This window comes from Mytilus edulis, chromosome 11 (assembly GCF_963676685.1).
Source record: "Mytilus edulis chromosome 11, xbMytEdul2.2, whole genome shotgun sequence".
Taxonomy (NCBI): Eukaryota; Metazoa; Mollusca; class Bivalvia; order Mytilida; family Mytilidae; genus Mytilus; species Mytilus edulis.
Genome location: NC_092354.1, coordinates 78876446 through 78903030, shown reverse-complemented (window position 1 = coordinate 78903030; position 26585 = coordinate 78876446). Strand labels below are relative to the sequence as shown.

The 26585-nt window shown below is 30.3% G+C and overlaps 1 protein-coding gene across 1 annotated transcript; it reads right to left on the bottom strand.

The window, feature by feature from the left end:
- Positions 1-465: 465 nt before the first annotated feature.
- LOC139496368 (microfibril-associated glycoprotein 4-like) lies at positions 466-26376 on the bottom strand. The gene is made up of 5 exons (XM_071284900.1): positions 25650-26376; positions 18188-18327; positions 6594-6690; positions 4318-4482; positions 466-2473 (listed from the first exon to the last, which is right to left on the bottom strand). The coding sequence occupies exons 1-5, from the start codon at positions 25981-25983 to the stop codon at positions 2229-2231; spliced, it is 981 nt and encodes a 326-aa protein (XP_071141001.1). The 5' UTR covers positions 25984-26376; the 3' UTR covers positions 466-2228.
- Between the last annotated feature and the right edge of the window lie 209 nt (positions 26377-26585).

Genomic DNA, 26585 nt, shown 5'->3' with positions numbered 1-26585 from the left:
TCTGCTTATTAAACTCAAACGGTAAAGAGTAAATGTAACATTGTTAGTTTGAAAAGTACATCAATATGACAAACATATGTATGAAATAACATAACAAACACGATTAAGACATTATTGTTCTCGGAGCATTAAAAAATCCCATAATATGTTGCATCACACTTTTATTATATTATAGTGTAATATATTTATACCTTTTCTAAGATGTGTTACTGGCATTTTCATTAGAGAGTAAAAGATGTCTAGTAAATTCCTTTTAGAAATTTATCAGATTAAATGGTTGAGTGTTGATTGCTTAGCGTCTAGTGGCAAATATTTCATGTATTTTCAGGAAAACACCTCTGCAAGAGATTTTACTATCGTTCGGAGAGCTGGAAACTTTATGAACGAGGCATGAGATTTAACATCCAAATTCTGACCACCAGACGTTGATGTGTACTTATACATCCCGCATATTCAAACTATGCAAGGGTTTTAATTGATGACAGTCAGAGGTTTATCAAAATGACTATATTACTTCCAGTAATCTTTAGGAGGTATTAATTCCAGACGGGTTCCAACTGATGTGTTATATTATGAATTAGTCATGTCAAAAAAAGGTAACATGCTTAATGCACTTGTCACTTAATTTCAAAACTTTTCAACATGTATAGGACACAATCGGGCTTGGAAACTTCTGTTCATTACCTAGAATATACAAACTTACAATGAAAAATAAGTTAAAACAAAACACATGAAATATACACTGAAAAAATGTGTTTAGTAATAGAAAGAAGGAAAATTATGTATGCCCAATATTGATTATCTTAAAATAAAGATAACAAAATGCGCTTTGTGCATGTATGATGAGCATTGAAACAACTCTCACGAAAAGGCTTAATGACATTGCAGTAAACAACAATCAGTCGCCGTAAGGCCTTCAACATCAAGTAAAACCAATGAGGCATAGTAAACTCTAAAAAACCCTAAATTGATATTTGTAACAATTCAAACGAGAAAAACTAACGACTCGATCTATGAACAAAATACAAATATTATATACAGCAACATGTCAAAACCACTGATTTGCAGTTCTTACTTGTGACAGACATAAATTGCTTGACATATAAACCATAACTGCAAGCTCTGTGTGCATCCGATTATAAGCAACTATATATATATTACAATTGTTATATTAATAAAACAAATATATTTTTTGTATATATGCTGATTCTGAAGTTGACATACAGAATTAATTCAATATCATTTAAATCAGTGAAAAAACAAAAACTTAACATTAAATTGATAAACAGTGATGTGCATGTCATGTTGTGCTTTGCAGACAAAACAGTGCTAGGTATTTAAAAACAAAATATAACTTATCTGGATCGTTACATGCAACAGTATAACATTGGATGATTAGTATGTTGTTCTTTCCAGTAACATCATTTCCTTAACAGCATATTATTTACGTGCAACTGTAAACAATTTCAACTGTAATACCTAGCTTTAATTATAAATACACACATTGTAACCGCCTATTATTTACGTGCAACTGTCAACAATTTCAATTACAATGCATAGTTTCAGTTATAAAAACACACATTCTAATGCAATTTGTATGTAACAATTTTTTTCATTGGCTAAAAGTTGCCGTCAAATCCACAGTTGACCAGGCGTAACTAAGGAGGGACAACCATTATGAAATGATTGAATCAACAAATGTTCGATTTTAATACTACATAATCGAAGATAAAACAACACCTACCTCGAATTCGCCGTTTTAATGTAGTTTTATCCGAATTTGAAGCGTACAGGTCAAGTAATAACCTCCAGTTTGTAAAATTTCATTTGTATGACGTCATGTTTACCTACGACGTCTTTGCGCTAAAATCGTTCAGGAAGTTTCGCGTATTTTTTTTTATTTGTCAAATTTAGACATTTTCCAAGTTTTATCGTATTATTTTTTTTTGTAATGCATTAGAATCGGAATAACAGTACTGTAGTTGAAGAGTTGCCACCGTCAATTTTGATTTGACGGTCGCAAATCTCCGTTTTACTGTCTCCGCTACGCGTCGCCAGTAAAATTTATTTGCGACCGTCAAATCTACAATTGACGGTGGCAACTCTTCAACTACAGTACTGTTATTCCTTAATTCTAACCGCCTATTATTTACGTGCAACTGTAAACAATTTCAAGTCTAATGTAAAGTTTCAGTTATAAATACACACATTCTCTATTTTCTGTAACATCATTTCCGTCGGATTTTCATTGAAATTTTAGACAAGCCTACATTTTGTAGCCATTGGTACCAGTGATTAGAATCCCAAGCAGCTATACCCGGAAGCCAACGTCCATTCGGATTAGCCCAGGTACATTTATCAAACCAAAAGCCAGCATATCTGTCAAGGGAACAAACTCTTCCATTAAATCCTACAGTAGAATCTTGGTCTTTTGTGTGAAATACTTGGTTGGTATTATAGGACATACCATCTCCTAGAATTAAAAATATAGTGTAATCAGTGAAACCAATAACTGAAATCTAGTCAAAGAAAACTATAATCTAATCGATTGAAGTATTACATTTTTGGGGAATATTTCTCTTTTTTTCAAGAATTCTGAATGGAAATGAGAAAATATATGAAAAAATTGAGGATAATTAATTTGCGCTATATTTTCCATGGAGTAAATATCAAAACCACAAACATGTTTTTTGCTTTTCTTATTTCGTATTTTTTTTATACCGTTAACCAATAACAGTCTTTGTGCGCAGTTGTGAGTTTCGTATTCCTGTCTTGCATTTTTTCTTATGTACTTTGCATTTATGCCACTTTCTGATTCTTTGTCAAAATATAGCGATTCGTTTTTTAGATTCAGATATTACAATATTATCTGCTGTACCCCAATTCTAAAAGTTTTCACTTTTTATATCTGTTTTGCCTACAAACTGTAGTCAATATGATAGAATTATATGCAACTGTTAAACAAGTGAAAGGTGAAGCTAGCTATAAAACTAGTTTAATCCACCATTTTATACACAAGGAAATGCCTGTAAGTCAAGAATATGAGTCAAACATAAGATCCGTTAGTTTGAGCGATAGATTTTGTCATCTGATAAGGCATTTTTCAATCTGCATTTTCCTGGAAGTTTGCCATTTTTGTTATTTTATTTTCAAAAAGAAGTACAAATCTCCCTATTGTTAATGTTTCTCTTCTATATATCGACCCCTTACACTAGTAACTTTGGGGGCCTTTATAGCTTGCATTCGGTGTGAGTAAAGGCTCAATGTTGAAGACCGTACATTGACCTATTATGGTTTACTTTTATAAATTGTTTTTTTTTTTTTTATTTTTTTTTTTTTTATCCAACATATATAATATACAACAGTACAGTTATCAAACACTAAGCTCATATATATATATATATATATATATAAATGTAATATAATACAACCTATCAGAAAATGTATAGAACTTAAAAATAACATTTTGTTGGGATTTTATAGTTGTATCTTATTAAAAAGGACATACAAAAAAAAGTATAGAGAATTAATAAATAAAAGAATTAAAAGATGATTAAGAAAAGTAAACAAAAAATAAACAAAAAAAAACAAAAAAAACAAAAACAAAAAACAAATATAAAAAAAAAAAAAAAAATTTAGTTTGATGTCTGCTAATTTTGTATAGTTGCTAATCCACCAAATTATCCTGTAAAGCCTCTTGGTAAATGCACCAAGCTTGATTAAACTTGTCAAAACATTTATTTTTAATTGATATCTTCTTCTCCAAAATATAATGATGCTTTATTTTTTTAATCAATGCCGTTAAACTTAATTCTCCTTTAAAATATCGTGTATTATAAATATATTGTTTAATCCAGAGAAAAATATTGTTTTGAGGGTCACCTTTGTACATTCGTGATAAATTTCCAAACAAAAAAATATCTTGTGTAAATGGTATACTAATACCATTCTGGAGAAACCACATTTCAGTTTGCTCAATAAATTGTTGTACATAATAACAGTCCCACAGTATATGTTCAATTGATTCAAGTTCAGTGTTACAAAAAGTACAATATGGGTTTTGCACTATCCCAATTTTGTTTAAAAATATATTTGTTGCCAGAATTTTATGATTAATTCTATACTGAAGCCATTGTAGCTTAGTATTTTTTGTAATAGCAAATGGTAATTGAAAAATCTTTTTCCAGTTTTGATTTTCTAAAACTAAAATTGCTTCCCATCTTTTTACTCCTGTAGGAAACTTTTATAAATTGTTACTTGGATGGAGAGTTGTCTCATTGGCACTCATACCACGTCTTCTTATATCTATATACTAACCAGCATCGCCATAATATTCGCCTATGATCAGTCTATAATTGTCTGCCTCGTCAGCTACTCTGAAGATGTAGTACTCCGCATATCTCGTGTTACCGGCGTTATCTGTTAGGTCTACACGTAGCATGTACTTATTTGAATAAGTTAAAGTGTGGAGGTTGTCATTCCCTAAATAATGAAAAAATACTCGTGTTTATGAAATAGGTAAATATAGATGTACACCAACTATAGAATATCCGTGACATAGAAATGTCAAAGACAAGATTTTTTTACTAATAAACTAATGTTTCAGAATTGTTATATAACAACTTACACGAAGGCCATCATTAAAAGCGCTTTACATGTGCTGATTTTGTGTTTTGGATGACGCGATATCCTTTGTTGTTCAGTTTGAATTCTTACAGACTAATAATCGATGAATTGAATGAATGGGGTTTTCAACAACATGAACAAGTATGATTAACTAATCATGGATGGTTGCATCATTTAGACTTTATTTGAAATAATATGTTTTTTCCTCTAGAAACTCTTAATGTTGGATGTATGATAAATTTCCTTTTTAAATCCTTTGATTCAAAAAACAAAAAGAATGATTTATATATATATCACATACTATCTTTTACAAGACATTAGGTATTAGTATTCAAACCTTTGAATTTTGCTTTGTATAATTTGTCTTATTTATATTTTATCAATCAATTAGTTATTTTCATTGGTATTGCTCTATTGTATTTGTTTAATTGTTTGCCAACATGTTGCCACTTATGAACATATATCTCTTTGGGTAAAACCGTGCCAAAAATCATGTGTAAAATTACCAAAATCGATCTAATATACAATTTGTTGACGGAAAATTGGTAAAGGAAATAAAACCCGCATACACAAAGGAGCATTATTTCTGTTGAACAATATATTTTTTAGATTTCGGTTTCTTTAGAAAAATTTTAACATGCTATTAAAAAAACGAAGATTGTTATAGCCTTCTCTTCATATCTAAATGCATTTCCAAAATTGCATGGGGGGTGGTTACATCCCTATAATGATGACCATATTTAAAAAATTGAATTAAAAATATTGATTTAGAGGGGAAGGGGAGCATTTCTGATAATAATTGTTGCGATAAGATTGTGTTAAGCTTTATAAAACAATTATATTATTGTAAGTTTTGATAAATATATAGTATTGATGTCTGCATGCACAAACAATAGAGCCATAACCCATTTATTCTCGTATCTGTATAGTTGTTCTGGTATGTGCATCATGAGACTTGGAACAAAAGCAAACATGACTTCGTAAACATACATTTTATAACATGCAGAAACTTAGCATGTGATATTACCAAAAGGTAAATAAAAAAACATTGACATTCGTCTATAACAAAACCACGCACTTGTAAATAAATTCCTTTAAATGTCATATTTTTTTTAATGTCCTGATAGTGTTTTGTAATTTGAAAATTTACGATGCATACAACCCACCGATATGTATTTGATTGACAAGATAAGATATGTTATCCCCCTTACAACTTAATACTAGACTACGTTTTCTTTATTTGTATAAAGTAGAATATAACCATTACCAAAATGTGTTGTTCATATTATCATGTTAACTTATAGACTTCCCATGAAAGGAATAAACATTACAATGGATCGTCAATTAATAGATGTTGAGTTTACGCTTAAATTTGGTTTACAATGGATTTTAAATAATCCATATGTCTGTGTGCATTTATATTGAAAACGTGTTTATTGATCAAACGTAAATTGGTCTTCCATAGTTTTTGTTTTTTTATGTTTCCTATAGTATGTTCCGTCTCTGTTCTAAGCTATTAAAAACATGTAAATACTAATCAGTGAAGCTCGAAGAGTAAAATATAAAAAGTTCCAAAATCAGTTGAAGTTAGTTAATTCGTGTTAAATCCAGGATTGCTTTATTTACTGTCATTGGTTCTCATTAAGCAAATGTTACGAGGTCTTGCTTTTACCACGAATAAAAACGTTAGTTCCTATGATATAGCTTTGTTCACTCAAAAATTTATCAAAGGTACCAGGATTATAATTTAATACGCCAGACGTGCGTTTCGTCTACATAAAACTCATCAGTGACGCTCATATCAAAATATCCAAGTGTCATTCAACACTAACTAACACACTACTACATACAATTTACCTAACCAGAACTCTCCTGATAAACAATAACTAACACACTACTATATACACTTTACCTAACCAGAATTCTCCTGATAAACACTAACTAACAAACTACTATATACACGTTACCTAACCAGAATTCTCCTGATAAACTCCCGAAACCGTTTTTATACTTGTTCCATGTCTCGTAAAAATCAACAGAGCCGTCGTATCTATTCTGAATTACCTGCGAATAAATAACAAAGTCAATAAACTTACAATGTACAATTTTTCTGGACTACGTTCAGCCCAAATTATAAATAATGTATTTCCCATTGGACCATTGCCAAATTGTCATACGTAAGGCAGAAAATGAATCAGATTTATGACTTCGATAAATCAAAAGTGCTTTATAACAGTGTGCCTGGTGAGATCTAAATAAAGCTGACCATGCCAAATAACGTAACATACATGTAGAAAGAACTCATTTTTCGCGAATAAATGGAACAGAATGACTCTATATATCGTCTTAAAATCACATATCGTGCAATACGATATTTCTCTAATTTTTGTGCTATTTTCACATTTCTTGATCGGTGTGAGAAAAACAATTTCTCCTCGCAAGTAAAGATCTGTTCTCGACAAATAATTGGTCGAAGTTTAATTGTGAGGTTTAATTTTCTTGGTTTCTTTTGGATTCTCCTATTGTATCGTCATGAAAAAATACGACCATGCCTGATGATGCCACATACAAAGTACACATCTTTCTTCAAATCTTTGAAAATGAAGGATGAAAATCATTAGAGAAACATAGTCCTCAACTTTTACTTATGTGTTACGGTATTTCTCCACTCGCAACAGTTGAATTTTAATTATTTAAAAATCTCGACAAGCCTCGCGCTTTAAATATTACAATTCAACTGGCTCGAGTGGAGAAATATCGTAACACACTTATTGCAGTTGTGGAATCTATATTTTTCTACTCTCGACAATTGAAATATTATTATTTTAATTTTAGATCGCATTTAAAGAAACAAAATTAAGATCTGTTTTCTGTTTATCGTTAATGGAATTTTACTCATGTAAGCTCCCCGTCCACCTTAAAAGGTAAAAACAAAAACAGACAAATGCCAAAATAGACGTTTGGAAAGGATTTATTAATGTTCACCATAAAATCGTCTTTTCAATAATAATGTGAAAAGTGTAAAAGTCTGATATTATTTTCGGTAAAAGGTCAAAACTGCAAAACTCTCTTTTCTGTACGTTCATCGCGAGTAAACCGGAACGGAGTTGTAAAACTTCAAATATGCTTATTAAGGCATATTGTCTTCGACCAAAATCAACAAAAATAAAAAACAATAAAAACTATTCCAGTTTCATTTACATGCACAACTTTTGTTAAATTACTGCACTGAAAAACATTCATAATTCAATAGTCATTTTTCAAAATCATTGCTGAAATGAATTAAGCAATTATTAGACGAATCAAATTTATTTTTCAATCAATGCAGCGATGTGTTCCATTAACCATTTATGATTTACAAATTATCATGTTGCTTCTGATTCGTGTAAAGTATTTCATTTATCTGAAAAACTGAAATATTAAAATGAATTCTATTGAAAAAGCTTTATTGATAAAATATTAAAAACAAACATGCACGGCAGAGAGAATAAAAAGCAATTACCTTTTTAAAATAATTAGCATTTCATAATTTGAAAGTTATAGTATATATTAATATGCAATGAGCTACGATTACAAAAGCTTTAATTGAAATGTGTGACAGCAATACTTTTTCGTGGTTGCCTGAATGGTTGTAGTCATTAAATGAAATTTAATTTTTATTTATCTGAAAATCTAACATATATTACAAATTTACATAATGAAACGGTCAATAAACACCTAGTTTGTCAATATTTGTTAAACATCATCAAAAGTATTAATGATTTATAACATTAGATTTATAACCATACGCTCATTATTGTTATATTTCATTTGGTTTTAAAATAAAACGAATCATCATCATAATTATAATAAATGAAGATCGTTTTTATAAGGCTAATAATTTTGTTTTCATTTCCCAGAATAATGCCAAGGTTAATTGTCGAAAGTTTAAACTTGTTATCAAAAACACTGACACTTCAATGTTCATAGATACAATTGGTCTCTTGACGGTTTTATTTGCCATCTGATGCATCCATCTTTACTGCTGAAGCAGAAGCAATAATTTTGGCTTTGAAATTTATTGCTTCTTCAGATAAATCCAAATTTATTATATGTTCGGATTCACTTTCATGCTTACAACCTTTACGAAATACTAAAATTAAAAACCCAACAATTCTTCAAATTTTATATGTAATGAGCAATTTAAAAATTCTTCTGAAGAAATAATATTTCTATGGGTTCCGAGTCATGTTGGAATCCTTGGAAACACAGCTGTAGACATTGAGGCAATGAATGCCCTGGGTGACCCTCTATCTAACTGTGATATATCATATACTGATTTTAAATCTAATATTAGAGAATATCTTTTTAATGTATTGAAAAAAAAATGGAGTAAAAAGATGATAATAAATTGCATGAAATTAAACCTAATTTAGGCAAACCTTTTAATAATATTATGTGCAGAAAAGATCAGTGTGTTATTCTTAGATGTCGTATTGCAAAATGTATTGGTCATACTAGAATAACACACGAGTATCTTTTAAAAAATGAAGATGAACCACAATGTGTTCCTTGCAACTGCAAGTATACTATTAAACATGTTTTAATTAATTGTATTGACTTTACTGATATTCGTAAGAAGCATTTCAATGTCAATAATATGTATGATATATTCAGAATGTTTCATTTACAAATATTGTTGCATTTTAAAAAGAAATTGGAATTTATTATAGAATATAAAAATGTTATTATATTTAAATCGTTTTGAATTTTTATCACGTTATTTTACTGTTGATTTTTATTTGTATATAATCAATTTACTTTAGTCAAGAATTTTAATGTATTGAAGGACTTTTTGTCTTATTTTAAAAATATGCTTTAAATTGTAAAAATATTCGAATTAGCTCTCGCCGCGATATAGCCTTTTTTGTTAATGCGGCGTAAAGCAACCAACAATCAATCTTGACGGTTTTGTTTGTTTGGTTTTTAGGTTGTTGAAATGCTTTAGGTTTTCAAAATAGTAGTACATATCTTATTTAAACCGCAAGGGTTCCTCTATTTGACTTACGATATTGACGATCCAGAGTCATTTTTATAAGCCCGTCAAAATTTTTACGGGACGTATTATGTCCGGTGTCCGTCCGTCTGTCTGTCTGTCCGGCGTAAACATTGTCGCACCGTTACTTGAGAACGACTTATCCATATTTCATGAAATTTATTATAGTTGTTTCTTATGATGGTCATATGATCTGTATACCTTTTGGTAAACATAAGATTAAAACGTTTTGTTTTTTTCACATGTCGCACCGTATATCAAAAACGATTTTTGATTATTGCTTAAAACTTTACACACTTCTTAGTTATATTAATTTTAAGATCTGTTTACTTTTTAGTAATGATTCAAAATTTCATTTTTGAGTTATTTTGTACAAAAGAGGGAGGGGTTTTTTACATGTCGCGCCGTATCTCAAAAACGATTTATGATTATTGCTTAAAACTTGAAACATTTCTTTGTTACATTAATCTAAAGATCTGTATACTTTTAAGTGATTATCCAAATTTTATTTTTGAGTTATTGGGTATTTTGTAAAAAAGGGGGAAGATTTTTTTACATGTCGCGCCGGATCTCAAAAACAATTTATGATTATTGCTTAAAACTTTACACACTTCTTTGTTATATTAATCTAAAGATCTGTATACTTTTTGGTTTTGATTCAAAATTTTATTTTAGCGATATTTAGATTTTTTGTTAAAAGACAAAGAGGGGGGGGGTCATTTGTCCCGCCGTATCTCAAAAACATAACAAAATATGGTTATTGCTTAAAACTGTCTCAGAAACTATTTATGATTGTTGCATATAACTTTCACACAAGACGACAGGCGTATCATGCTCTCATGGCGCAGCTGTTTATTAATTCTTGGCTCGATAACTGATTTTACTATTTGAAGTTTCAATCCACATGTTTCTCTCATAGTTTTCACGATTAAAGGAAAAAACACTCAAAATAATAAAAATAAACCGTCCTTAAAAAACAAATGTTCAAACAAGGTCAATGAGTAGTCGTTTTCGTCAAAACTAACTTACATGCATACCTTGTTCTTTTTTTTTTTATTGGCTATTTTTAGTTTCTCTCTTTCTGTTCTGCATTTCAAGATAAAAAATTTAAAAGAAATATAGTTATATTCGTCATTGAATGGCAAATTTTAAAATAAATTGTGAGAAAATAGGTTTTATATTATGATTTAAAAAAATAAAAATCAAAATGGTCACCAGTGTTATCAATAAAATTGCACATCTGTTTACACATTTGCAGATTTGGGCAGATAACTAGACTGATTGTGTAATGCAATAGTACAATCCAAGACGGCGGTTTACAATGAATCAACCTTAAGTCATGATTCTTTGATTAACTATGAGCTTATAAACTCAGGAAAGTAGCAAATACAACGAACTTACGGGGAAAATCACTCTTGTAGTTTGGTTTTCTTTTGCAAAGTTCGAAATATATGTTCTTTTCGTAGATTCTTTTAAAACAAATATCCGAGAGTTGTATTGTCATTTCTTTTGCGGCTTTTGTGGTTACTCGTGTTTCATATTCTCCAATTCTTTATTAAAAATCTGATAATTGATTGTACAATGTATTGCATGTCAATATTTATATAGTGTCTGTTTAATTTATCTTCATCTGTAGATTAACACGAATAGTTATATGCTGAATTGCAATAGTACAAAAAAAAGATGTTTGATATGATTTTTATTTTTATTTTGAATACGAAACAATGCTTTTAAACAAAAACTAAGTATGTCTAATTCCATTTATGAATCATAGGCTAAGAAATTGTGGAAAACATTTTCAAAAAACAACTTCTATTAAAGAGTTATAAAAAGTCGAATCGATAATTTGTTTTTGTAAATTGAAGTATACAAGGCAATTATTTGTTTAATTCATCAAAAACTGTATTTTTAAACAATTTAGACAAAGTTAATCAATTACATGAAATAGATTGAATTTATTCTTATCATCGGGATCTCGACACGGTTCTTCTTATAATCAAATTATTTAAATTGGGTTCATTGATTCTAATGTTTTAGACAACCAGTAATTAATTAATGAATGGCAATTATGTATTTTGAATTTATTGCACATCTGTATTTATTATTTAATATCTGTATTTATTATTACTTTTTTATTTTTCATACGCCAACAAGAGTCAAAAATTAATTTTATGGTTCAATAAATTCAAAATAAATTGTTCCCATTCATTTTAAATAAATTTCTATCAAATATAAGGCTCAAAGGACTTTTTATATTATTTATATTAACAATAACAACGTACACACATGTTGGCGTATTAAAAATAAAAAAGTAGTTCCGATAAAAGTGGGCGCGTCGCCATAAAAATTGACAACATTGAAAATAAAAGTAATACAATTAACCAATCAGAAGACAGTAAATACACCAAATCTATTTATTTCTAGATGAAGAAAAAATAATAATTATTATTATAACAATTTTCTATTTCTAAAAATTTCAAAAGATGTATTACGTTTTATCATTTACACTTCTTAAATATATATAAAATAGCTTTAACAAAGAAATGCATTTTATTTTACTTTAATTGAATAGCTTGTTTTGTTTAATTTTGTAAGGGAATATTACAGGAGTGGCATATTTTGACCTAACATGTTGAACTGTCATTTCTCATTTTACAATTAAGATTTTTTTCTAAATTATATACCAAAGAAAGTTTTAATTAGCTGTCATTGTTTTTAGTTATGGTATAAACTTGCGACATAATTGAAACACTGAATGTGCTTTTAAAAAGCAATTTGACGCTCACATTTTCTCTGTTAAATATTGAAAGCATCGTCCGATTTAATGAAGCAATTATATTATTCATTAAAATTTTAATGTATACTTTGGTAAATGAATTGATAGCAAACAAACATTAGAATAAAACTGAAAGACATCAAATGACCTCAATTATTTAAAACACTTGGTAAGTATCTAATTCGTGAATCAATTTTCGTTAAAAGCAGTTTAACACATCATTGAATATATTGTAAGTGTATATAAAACTTCTAAATAAACTCATCAAAGATACCAGGACTAAATTTTGTATATACGCCAGACGCGCGTTTCGTCTACAAAAGACTCATCAGTGAAGCTCTAATCCACAAAAGTTATAAAAAAAAAGCCAAATAAAGAACAAAGTTGAAGAGCATTGAGATTTTTTAGTCATGATAAATTGTTAACACTTCATGTACAGTTCCTATGATTTTTTCATAAATGAATCATTTTTTGTCGCTATTCCACTCATTATTATTGTTATTATAAACATATAAAATGCATGTTACAAAGAATATAATGTGATTAACTTTAAAAATCCTTTTACAGTGAAAATAGTGTAAAACCGGTAAATATCATGATAACAATAAACTAGTTTTACCGCTTAAAGGGAAATCACACTATTGTTTATACGCATCGCTCTCGGCGCCGCCATAGTGTCGTAACTGTATTATGACGTCGCCGTTTTCGATTCCGCTGTAAAAGTTGCTAATTTATGAAAAAGCGAACGCTCGAGGGGATGTTCCACTCAAGCAGGAGAAATGATAATGGACATATCATATTTTTTACAACTGATATGTTGTACTAGCGAGTTTCTAGATTGTATCGGGGTTTACCTGCGGAATACAAAATAATGGGCAAATACTGCAGAATAAAAGGCAAAAAAAAAGATTGAATGATGAGGTGCTAAAATATAAAGAATAAAAAATATTGGAAACACAAAATAAACATTAACAAATGAATGACTCACTATCCAGACCATTATGATAAAAAGGATCTATGTTCAATATCTAATTGAATTCTAAATTTCCAAAAATATTATGGACTCATCTTGACCTTAAGTGCAAAAATGAAAATGCTACTCGAAATGTATGGCAAAAAAATAGCCGAAAGTGGTCATGAAATGGCACAACTTTGGCAGCGTATCGCCGCGATGCGGTATGTAGGGTTCAGCGTATATTTCATATAGACCAAAAGTATCAGCATGTTAGCGTATAGCTATCGGAATCTGTAGTATTTATCCGGCTCAGCCTGTCGGGTGTTTACAAAGCAGAGTCAAATTCATATGTTCTAGTTCTGAATATGCATTAAACTTGCCACTGGACGTAAATGTGTGAAGTCCTATTTGAAATCGTTATTTATTTCACATGTGACGACAGAAATTATCTAAGTGTCGTCCATCTTTCCCAAATGTTCCTTTGATATCTTACGCCTCTGAACCCTGAACAGTTGGGGCAAGTTTGGATACAATATTAAAGCTTGATACGGTCTAAATTTGGATTGTGAAAATTTTTTTGACATAATATAGGTTTCTGACACAAAATAAATGTGGTCAAAGGTATTAAAAATCTATTGTGCAATACTGTGCAATTGGAGATTTCTTTTTGAGATATTTCGAAAAATTTGCAAAAACAAAATGAAACGCCACCCCCTCCCCTCTTGGAGTAATTACCACCAAACTCAATCCCAGCCTTCCCTGTGTGGTATGGAACCTTGTAGTACAATTTTAGATAGATCCATAACACAAGTTATTGTAAAATAGTAATTTTAGTAAAATGCTTGTTTGTAGCCCCTAATTCCTGAACGTTTTGAGCAATTACATGTACCCCTTAAATCAATTTCAGCCTTTCATTTGTGATATGGAACCTTGTGGTACAATTTCAGAAAGATTCATTACTTCTCAATGTCATATTAGAAATTTATGAAAATCAAAAGTGTATTTACATCACATCAACAGATATAAACAATTTATCAAAGTTGTATGAACATTGATGAAAGCGATATTGAGTTATAATTGTCCGAAAACTGGAAAATCCCCCTTTCTTAATGGATAACTCGGAAACGTAAAATCAAAATTTATAACAAAAAGAAAGGGAGCTCATGTCAATAGATATAAACAATTTCTTTAAAGTTTTTTACCAATTGGTTAAAGCATTTTTGAGGTAATGTCCGACATGTTGACGACGGACGGACGGGCAGATGTATACCATAATACGTCCCGTAACCGGGCGTATAGTAATTCAACACGTACTATACATTTGGCTTTACCAGTCTCCAACAAGAGACACACATGTATTTATGTAGAGATATACACATGTCTCACAGAATACTGCTAAACTGTAACAAACACATTAATGGTCCGTCTGGTGAAAGAATATTCCACTCATATATATATAAGTGATAAAGGGATATTGTCGGAGACCGTGACTGAAAAGGACATCCAGTTTTCGACTCTTTATTCTTTTGTTCTTAAAACAAAAATAGCCAACATGAGATATATCAGAGAGTGCTTAAATATTGGCACACTAATTCAATTTATTATTTTCAAATTAACTAATTAATGAGGGTTGGGGTGGGGGTGGGGTGGGGTGGGTCAGAGGGGTCCTGATCCCGAAATCCCGGCCTTAAAAACATGAAATCCCGAGGTCCAGAACTTTAAAAAAAAAACCCACCCCTCATTAAACAGTATTGGCAAAAATAGGTGCATTTACCACAATAAAAGATAAATGTGATAAAAGAATATACATTCAAACAAAAAGAGGTGCATGCACCAACAGAAAATAGAAAGCACATTCTTACTCTTAATTTCATCGGATCTCAAAATTTAAACTCTTACCAGAATTTTTACTCTATCTAACAGTATAACTCAAGAAGTTTCTAAGTGTAACTCGAGCTTAAACTAGAAATCTTACTGGAAAAAATATTCGAAATCAAAATAAAACTGGAACTCGAACTTATTTTGTGTCGATTATGGAGCATTGTGTAATAACAGAAAACGGTGTCATTGGGGGCTTTTTTTTTTAAAGTGCCGAGTTTGTGGCTTTTTAATTAAACACGGCATTTCGGGAATTAACTTCCCGGTGCAATGGACAAGTTAGTGAATTTAGTCTGTTTGTAGTCTAAATGGAACGTGTTACCTTTCAGCCCAGATACCCTCAATCTTCCGAAGTGGAAGATTCTAAATCTGCAAGCCGTAAATTAATTCTTTAATACGGCATGATGCACACATTAGTTTTTCCTATACAACAAATGCAATTAAAAAACTTAGATGACTCCAACTTTGACAATTACTTTTTAATAAACTGTTACTGTATGTTTAATAATGAATAATCAAAATACCTTAAAAAAATATTATTATATAAAAAAATATATATATAATTTTAACCCAATAGTTCCAAGCATTGCAAGAAATGCTGTTATGCTAGCAACGTCCTTCTATTATATAACGTTAAGAGAAAAAGTTATAATTCCCGCCAAAAATTGATAATAAGATTATTTCCACTGTAGCGGATTTAAAACATCGGTGACCCCCCTTTTTTATTAATGCTTTTAAAATCTCCCCTGAAGCTGCAACTAATGCAGAAGTTTGAAGTAAAAAACATTAGCAGATTTTTTTTTATTTCAAGAAAAATCTATAATAAACGGCAATTAAAAATGGCGGGAAATGTAAAAAGGCCTTAAAAAATAAGGAAACTGAGAAAAATAAATGTGTATAAGATAAAAGTTACAATTTACTGCTTTAGTTAAACCAGTTAAACATCGTTTTTCAATAATTTTGCCTTCTTTTAGTATTTTTGAGCGCTATTTCTATATTACGGTATAACGCAATTCTTTATTTTTTGATGACGTCATATCTCGAAAACAACATCGGTGACCCCAATTTTTTTTTCGCCTAAAATATTGAAATGAGTATGATCTGTCTAAATGCCAATGAATTATTATTAGTAGTTTAAATAGTGTGATTTCCCTTTAAGTGCGAATTTCGGCCAAAAAAATGCGTGGGGCCTAAATATTATTTGAATATTCAAGCATTATACAAATGTTGACCAGCTTACAAAAGACTAAAAGTAAAGATAAAAACAGAAAGGGAATTGACGCTTTGTATGAAAAGAAATTAATATGTTTTTAAATGAAGTTCTTTGTAATTTGTTTGACAGCAAATCTTAGTAAAATGAATAGGTCTTCTCAAACACAAAGACAATTTGGTATGTTTGCAAATGAAACAACTCTCCAAAAAAGACCAAACGACACAGACATTAAAAACGATAGGGTCACCGTTCGACATTTAGCAATGAGTAAAACTTATACCGCATAGTTGGGTAAAAATACCCCAAAATGGCAAATGTAAAACAATTCAAACGAGAAAACTTACCATTCAATTTATGTACAAAATAATGAAACAAAAAAGAAATGTCCGTATTTCAGTATTATCTACTGGGAAGCTTAAATACTAGGATCGTACAGTGATTTGCAGAGGTATCGGCGGATTAGTTGAAATAACTTTCGATTGAACTATGAAATCAAAAAGATTTTTTTTTTGCGACATAAAATATTTGAAAACTGTTTGTGACACATGTCTACGTTACTTAAGGTGGTATGGGAGTCTAAAATAAAAATGATAGAATTCGTTCATACTTTGTCAAAATGTAGTATCTATTGATACATGATCAAAAATATTATAAAAATGATAGGTCACCGTGCATTTTCTCAAGCTACAGGTTGTGACAAAATGACAAATTTTGTATGGATTATACAGGAAAAAACACCATTTTGTGAATAGAAACTAAACAAAATGATAGAATTGTTAAATAAATTAGGAAAAGATTGCTTTCAGACAATGCTTTCAGAATATCAAAAGAAAAGATAGGGTCACCGTACGTTTTTTCCGGCTAAAAGACAAAATAGGAAAATTTCATGTAGAGTCCTTCAGAAAATGCACTGTTATAGAGTTACCTCCCCTTAAAATGCCAATTTGAAAAATATTCAAAAACAACCAAAATTAATCTACACTTGTAAAAATATTAATATTTCTAAGTTATATTCTTATAAATTGATTCTTTTAAATGAAAAATTCACATTAAATTCTGCATTCCTGCATCAAATTTTGCTAACTTGATAGAAAATATGGACCTTAGATTCTCTGTTTTTTACAATCCAAGATGGCGAAAGACACCCATACCACCTTAAAGGTATTGTTTAGACATCAGTTATATTGTGGTCCATAAACTCAATTTGTATGATTCATATGGTAACATTTTAATTAAAGAAACATAACGGAAACGTTTTCGTCTGTATCGGCGTATCACAAGCAACTCGCATTGAAATTGGTAAATGTGTGCAGAAGGTAAAATTAATAATAACTAACATCAAATCCTGGACTTGGCCTGCGTCATTTCTTAAAACTGTTGGAACACTTTTTTGGGAATTTCAATTAACATTGCAAGAAAAACGCCAGGTTTGGCTAGCCAAAAACCAGGTTCAACCTTCTATTTTTTCTTAAAATGTCAAAAGTAAAAAAAATGGCAGTTGTTTTCTGATAATTCGTTTCTGTGTGTGTTGCATTTTCTATTGCTTTTTATTGCACTTCAGTGTTTCTGTTGTTTTGTTGCTTTCCCCGTATAGTTGATGTGTTTCCCTTGGCTTTTGTTTGTTACCCGTACTTGTTTTTTTCTTAATCCATTTATGGCTTTCAAACAGCGGTATAATACTAATGCCTTTATTTATATACTCACTATCCAACCACCACTACCTGTATCCATATCACAGTATACCATCATACCAGTGGTGACGTCTTCTGGCTGTATTGTAAAGATACCACTAGGAGCATTGATATTCTTGTAGTAGGAACAATCTTCATTGTCATATATATAACCTGGAAAAAAAATGCATACATTAATTTTTTAAACTTGCATTATGTCATTAAGGTGGCTCTGAGTTTCTATCAGAAGTACTGTATTTTTGGTTATTTTATTCTTTAAACAAAATGAATCAAATTGGTCGAAAAAAAATTGGGGGTCACGGACCATTTAAGCTCAAAATTTTACTTTTAAACAGGTATGTTAAAGGGACCATTTTTCAATGAAATGATAGGAAAAATGGAGGTGTTGACATATTTTTATCGGAATATCAAAAAAACGTTCTATGACAATTGGTCCAAAACTGCAATATGAAAAGCTGGAATATAGCTTCAAAGAATGAGCCAATAAAAAACATAGGTCACCGATAAGCCAAAAAAAATATTTTGCCTAAAACCCAAATTTTGGCGAGAAAATGGGTGAAATGTCACTTTGACTCTTTAAAAAATACGGATAATAACGAAAATATTCTTTTAGTCACATAACAACAATGATTTAACATTTCTAATCAATCAAAATATTTAGAAAAATTATGTCGAATTTACGACAAATACTTTTGCAATTCATGCGTGAAATTATGCGCAGTCGAATAGTCCCGAGCCACCTTAAGACGAAACTAATGCACAAAAGAGGATGTGGTATGAATGATATTGAGAAGCGATCAGAGATTAACAACAATAGGTCACCGTACAGCCCAATACCAAAAAAGGATGAAACTTGCAGGTTGAATATATAAAGATTTTAGCATTGGGAAAACGTTATACCATGAAAAGACAAACAACAGTTTACAAAATAATACATACAAATTAAGCAACGCACACCGTCCTAAACCGGGGGTGATTTCAGGTGTCCCGGCAGGGTTAGCAGGTCTTACCAAATACATGCAATATATGGCACTCATTTTTTTTTTACTTTATTACTTAAACAAGCTTGTTTGGGGTTTTTGTTGTGTGTATAAATGATAGGTTGACTTTGAAATTTCAAACCACCACTGTTTTGCTTGTTACTACAACAAGATGAAGACATCTGTTTTTATGCCTCACATTTAAGATATCAAATACGGTTTTGATACAATATGTAAAATTCTTAGATGTTTTCATACAATTCATACAGATGTCTTCCACCATGTGTGATCCAACCACACATTTGTTAACGATTGTAGAGGGGCATTTTTTTTTCGGTCTATGCGCCCGTTTGTTCGTCCGTGTGTCCCGTTTCAGGTTAAAGGTAATTACTGATACGGTAGAAGTCAAATCAATTACGTACCCACGTTCCCGATGATATTATCTTTCTTATTGTAATGCCAAAATAGAGTTCGACTCCACGGTCCATTAAACATAAAAATGATAAAGCGAGTGGGACATCTATTTACTATTGACACATTCTTGTTAATGTAAATTTCAGTGAAAATTAAACCTTATCTTTAAATAGAGAAAGGGAAAGGTTAAGACCTCACAACGTGTTTTACCGCGTTTTCTGTTATAAAGAGGGACACTCGTTTACTCGTTTCACGTCAGAACCTTTAAAAATTATATTTTACAGCCGACTTCATGGTATGAGTTTTGTTTTATTGTTGATGACTATACATTGGGTTTTACATACTTATATCCACTTCATTTTAACCCGAGTGGATAGTTGTTCCAGTGGAAATCGTTCCACATTATTATAATATATATTTTTACATAATTTTGAATGTAATGTAACACACCTTCCTCGTAAGCTACCATTAGCCGATAACCTTAACCTGAGACTTTGCAGACAGTTAAGAAGATCAGACAACATTAGGTACATTACTAAAATTGTACATGAGTCACACCAGCTTTTGCATGGTGTATCACGCTGCATGTATAAGTATTTGAATATTGGTTAAGCTACTTTACTTTGTAAAATGTGTTCTATTATCATGAATTGATTAATCATATATGTTAGATATGCCAATCTTTTAAAATGGTGTCAAATGAAAATAACATGATAATGAAATAGTTAATCTTGAAAGCTTAACAGAAAGGATTATAAAATTCATTATACTATTAGTACTTTCGAAAGAAAAGTGTTCAAAAAATTAATCTTATAATAGACATAAAATTTGAGGGATAAAACATTCAAATTGTTTCATGACATCTAAAGGAATGAAGGATTATAATCTATGATTAAAGAATAGTGTCAAACTCAATTCATTATTATTGAAAAACATACGTGATATATAGATAACTACTTTTATTTTTGTCTTCCTTTCGAGAAAGAAAAAATTCCCTCTAACCGAAGGTCTATGTAACTATAATTCTGTATATAGAACGTGAAAATAATATAAATAAAAATTATGAAAATTTTTCGGTAATCGATGGTTGATCGTTAAAAAGTAAAATCACACAAATACTGAACTCCGAGGAAAATTCAAAACGGATGTCCCTAACCAAATAGCAAAATCAAATGGTAAAACATATCAAACGAATGGACACCAACTGTCATATTCCTGACTTAGTACAGGTTAAAAGTCTAGTGGAGTATATTTCATGAGTTTTGACTGGACACTGCTGCGTACTTGAAGGTTCTGCTTAACTAATATGTCACCTAATTTTGGCAAACCTTTTTACTGCCAGTCTGAATCATACCGAAGTGACCATAATTCTCTTTTCCTATTACCATTGCTAGAAAGAAAGGAGGAGGTGGACAAATTGTATTTGATTTTAACTGTACAAGTTTAGAACAAAGTCAATATATCATTTAACAACAACTTGTTCTTTCTACATTTACTGAATTTCAGACGACTTTAACGGTTTTTAAAAAACAAATTTGGGTTCTCTCTGTTGCCCTTTTTGTTTTTTAGTATTAAAAGTTTTCAATTTTCAAAAGTGCGCAATAAACTATACAGAACAAAAAAAACAATTATTTGATTTTGATTTTGATAATTAAACAGGACCCGGAATAAAGTATTTAGAATTTAATTATGTAATACAACAAAGCTACCAAAAGATCAAAAGTGTACTGATATTATAAAATTTTTGTCGTTTTTTTTTAATTTTATCAATTCGCTGCTTAGTGTAAAATTCATTATTGGTGTTACTTCCAGAAGTGTATCCATTTTATGAAACATTGCAGTTTGTAAATTTAATTCGATCAGTGATTTCATTTTATTTCATTTTGCAGTTTGAACAATGACAGAATCAAATGTCATTTAGATACTAAAGAACCGGATTGGCCTCTGTTTAAATACAATCTATGAAGGTTTGTGAAAATTTAATTTCGTGCTTTAATCCATTTTTGCACATAAATCTAATAGGAAATTTGTAATTCGATGTAATTTTGAATTTATGGTTGAACTTTACCCACAAAATTGGTATCCAACGAATAATAATGAATCCAAAGCAATTATGTCTAAAAAATAAAGGTGTAACACAACCAAATCATTGTACGATACATCCGGTTGCATACGGAAATAGGTCTACAAAATATATTACATTGTATTTGACAGTTGTAGTAATTAATCCTACATTTAATTGGAGTAAAACATTTCTGGGTGATAAACATGTATTTTGGAGTATTTCAAAGTATCATTATTCAAAGTGTCTTTATTCTTGACTATACGAATAATGCGACTTGGAAAGTATCGAAATATTATGAATTTGAGTTCTGATTATTAAAACATAGACATGTATGCAAATTGTTTCCAAATCGCAATATTTAACTAGATTCTGAATTTTATGAAGTTAACAGAATTTCAAAGAAAAGATTTAATTTCTTAATTTTGAAGTGGGTAAAGGAATCAACCAGTTGAATATGAAAAAAATAATAATACTTAAAGATTATCGTTGATCATCTCAACGAGATTGATTTTCTCGATTGAGTCTGTATGCGAAAACGAGAAAAACAATCGAGTTGAGATGACCAATGATAATCTGTTTATCGCTATTTTACTTATGACAAGGTTGTCAATCAAATCAATTTCATTATCAACGCCTCTTGGCTCCTTATTTTCTAACGATAATTTTTCATCTCAAGCGTGTAAAATTATCACAAAAAAAGATCACAGGAAAAATGCACAAAATAGCGATAAATTGGAATACATTTTCTTACATCTACTTATTGATCAAGTAACATGGAAAAGTGGATATGATATAATCAACGAAAAAAAATAGATTACACTATGCCATTATCAGAAAACCCTATTTATCTTAAACACATTGAAGTGGAAGATAAACTGAATTTGATTATTTTTTGAAGCAATGTGTACTCAAAGAGAGGATCTAAACTAATTAAAAAAGAATTTCAATAATAGGATCACTATAAACTCATAGAAATATCAAATGAAATGTTACATAATTCATTACTATTAAGTGCATTAGCCCTCAATATCGATATTATATGGATATAACAGTCATCTTATCCTGAATCATAATTCTGACTACTAATCGACCAGTTGTTGCTCTGAATGTTACATTTTGTTGAGCGTGCTTATAATAATTGTAAGTAATATACCTGTGACGTTACTTTTCGTGGCGCCGATCCAGTCGTGTGACAGACAATGCGTGGTTCTGTTGTGCTGTTTTGATGTGCTGTTCTAGGTATTTTTACGTGTTCATTTATTTCTGCGGTTAGGCATCACTTCTTATAAATATCAATTATGTGGTCATTTTTTATAAATTTACTGTTTGCAAATGTATGAACTTTTCTCAATACTAAGGATTTCCTTATTCCAGTACACTGTCTTTTGTTTTTTGTTGCTTTCCCCATATAGTTGATGTGTTTCCTCCGGTTGTAGTTTGTAACCCGGCTTTATTTTCTTTTAATCGATTTATAACTTTCGAACAGCGGTATACTACTGTTGCTTTTATTTAGCAGGTAAGCAGCAAATGTAATGTGTAAATATTTTGGTTTCCGTCGCCCGAGATTCGAACCATATATCTCATGCACTCGAGACAAGAACGGTACCACACACTATAATGTTCGATCAATGTGTACAGAGATTTTTGTAAACATTTGTAATTTAGAGAGGCTCCAACATTAATGGACATTCAATGATACTTTAAATTAAAAAAAGAGCATTATAAATTTCATTATAAAATGTATTGTTATAATTACAAAACAAAACTAATAAGTCAATAATTATTTCGTTGATTTTTTTTAATCAGGATAGAAAGTGAGGAGTAACTTTATTTAAAATATAGTTTCGAGTTTTTATAGAATAAAAATTAAAAATATCACAGCTCGTTTTCATTTGATATCGATAAATTTTTAAAATGTATGTATTAATTTCGAGCGAACGAGAGCTATTTTCAACTCATCGAAATCACGTTTTTACAGTAGACTCAATCTTAGATGTATTTACCTTATCAGTGTATTATTTTTTGTCTATTAAAGTACATTATTATATAACTGGAGAATTTTATCATGCTTTTGAAATATACTCAATTAATCTAACTAAACATTACATTTCTCATGTACATTTAATCATTTTCATAAGTGTTAACTCACCTCACTAAAGTGTTTAATCATTTTCATAAGTGTTTACTCACTTCTCTACAGTGTTTAATCATTCTTTGAAGTGTTTAATCGTGTTTCGAGAGATGTTTTTTTAATTATGTATACATCAATTGTTCGTTTGTCGTAAAAGGATTAGGTTCAGTAAGACGCCTATTTGGCCCCAAAATATAGCAGTTTTACAAAATTGTTATCATGTAAACTTTTAGTTAATTATTGGAAAGTAGTATGCTTCTGCTTCATAAATATTGGCTGTTTTTGAAAATATAATACACATATATCGGGTACTAGCATCATTCATTCATGCTAAATTAGTGAAATCTTCACAATTTTAATTAAATTTTAGACAGTTTCCGTCTTAAATGAAAGTGGCCGCATTTGTGTTCATTTTTAATATTGAAAAGTAAGTTGTATTTGATGATAATACATTACATATATAAAGGTTGAGGATGAACACGGATACGGTCACTTTCAGTTTACAAAAAAAAAACTGAAAAGTGACATTTTTTGGCATATTTGATAGATTTTTCATATTTCAGCTTGAATCAGAGCGTTTTTAATGACTAAATCAAATAAAATCTTCCACGTAAACTAATTGAATCAACTGAAACAGACATGCACTTAAGTGTTAAAAATCGTCCAAAATCTTTTGTCAGATGAACGTGAAATTTGAGGCCAAAATCGGCCCTTACCGGACTTACTCCATTGTGTTTTATAACGTACTCTTATAAATTGTAGCATTGAAAATTTTAGCAGCTACAAATCAGTTTCAAGCGGTGCGATATAAACAGAAAAACATCAGTGTACTACAGATCTGCTTCATTCATTTACCCTACTATGTTTACGTAAAGGTTAACTGCAATTGCATTATTAACTTTAAAACATAAACTATAATCATGTTCTACAAGTCAAACAAGTGAGTCCAAAATTTCTTTTTCGCTTCATTGCAGACACTAAGTGCTTTTTCGTGTCTACATTTCATCACAAAATATTATGTTTACATTTGATCCGCAGTAAATCAAAGCTAAGCATATCCGTGAATTAATGAAGTGACATTGAACGAAATGTAATCCATGTTCTTGGTCATAACCGTCACGCCTGAGTCTAAAGTGTGAACTAGCTTTAGGAGAATAATTAAATATTCAGAAATTGGAAATCCCGTGTACTATTTTCTTATAGTTCTTATTTTATGTAATCAGTTTTTGATGCCAAAGATTAAGTGTGTCATGTTCAATGGACCTTTAACATTGAAGGGCTACCCCTTATTTGAGTAGTTGTTCCAATGCTTTGCCAGATTATGTAAAATGTATTCATGTGAATTCAAAAATTGAAGAGAGTAAACTCAGTTGAATGTCAGATGCAGATTTTATATTTTTTGAATTTCTTTTATACGAATGTTATAAGCTGTGATTCATGGAAGCTATTTTTTTTTTTTTTTGTAAAATTAATTGATAAATGAATTAGTTTATTATCAAGACTATACGGACCCCAGTGGAACTAAGCTTGTTTACTTTCATGGGTCATTTTTGGGTTAAGGCATTAGTGGTACCTATGTCACAACCATTGCTATATTTTAAGGTTGTATTAGTATTTGTATATATTCCTTTTACCAGAAGAAATTATTATAATTTATTCTATTTATAAGCAAGATTATCATTTGACTGTTTCTACAAGACCAGAATATTCACTTTGAAATTTCCAAACTCCTAATATCAAATGGTCGCGTTTATTTGAAATGTCAGACCGATATGTGGTGAACATTTATGACACAAAGAAATGACACGAATGCGGTTTTAACCTGTTGTGAAAAAAACAAGATTGGTGTTTTTGTAAATGTTGTATTTCCTATTCAAAGACTTACCTGACAAATCTCTGCGTATTAACCATGTTCCTGAACTTGACACCTCAAATGACGGAGAGCAACCTGATGCATACAACAAACACGCACCTGTTACAACATTATAACTTGCGACACAAATGTCATCTTTACTTAGTAGCCGCCGACTACATTCCATGTGAGACCTATCACTGTGTACTTCTGTGAAACTAAAAGACGAATTTATTTTCAGGTTTTTAAACGTTCTAAATTTTCCAATTTTAATGTTAGAAGATTCAGCAAAATACCAAAACATGTGTACTCCGATTAAAAGTCTAATGATAGATTTCGATATATTGGCGAGCATTTTCCCAACCATACTAAAACGTTAGTTATCATATGATGCGATATTTTTCGTAAACTATTGATAATTTTTTTAATTATCTAGCAAATTAAAATATCATTTGAGCTTGTTAATCCAAATGAAACTCTGTATATTCGGCACTTTTTTCAATATAACAATTGTCAAAACACTCACAGTTAAAAACTTTTTAAATAATACGTATGTATTGAACCTCAGAAATATGTCATATATGTAAGTCCGTTGTTCGTAGTTGTTCTTTTGTGTTTAGATATTGGTTAACAGCTCATAAAGACATCTAAAAGTCTCTTTCGCAACTATGTACAGGAAACAAAGTCTCACAAATATTTTCCAAAATAAACACTAGGATTATATATTGCGTGTTTCCGTCTGGATTATGACCTTAAACTGTCGAGACATTTACATAATATATATTATGCTAATGTTTAAAATCACTCAGTTCATCATTAATGATTATTGACATTTAATATTCAAATAGAGACGACATTCGGTTGATTAATTCACTTCAAATTCAATTAAATAGCAAATGCTACTGTCGTTGAAATAAAGTGCAATTCTTTTTTCTGCTGATGAATTGTACTTATAAGTTGAAGTGATCA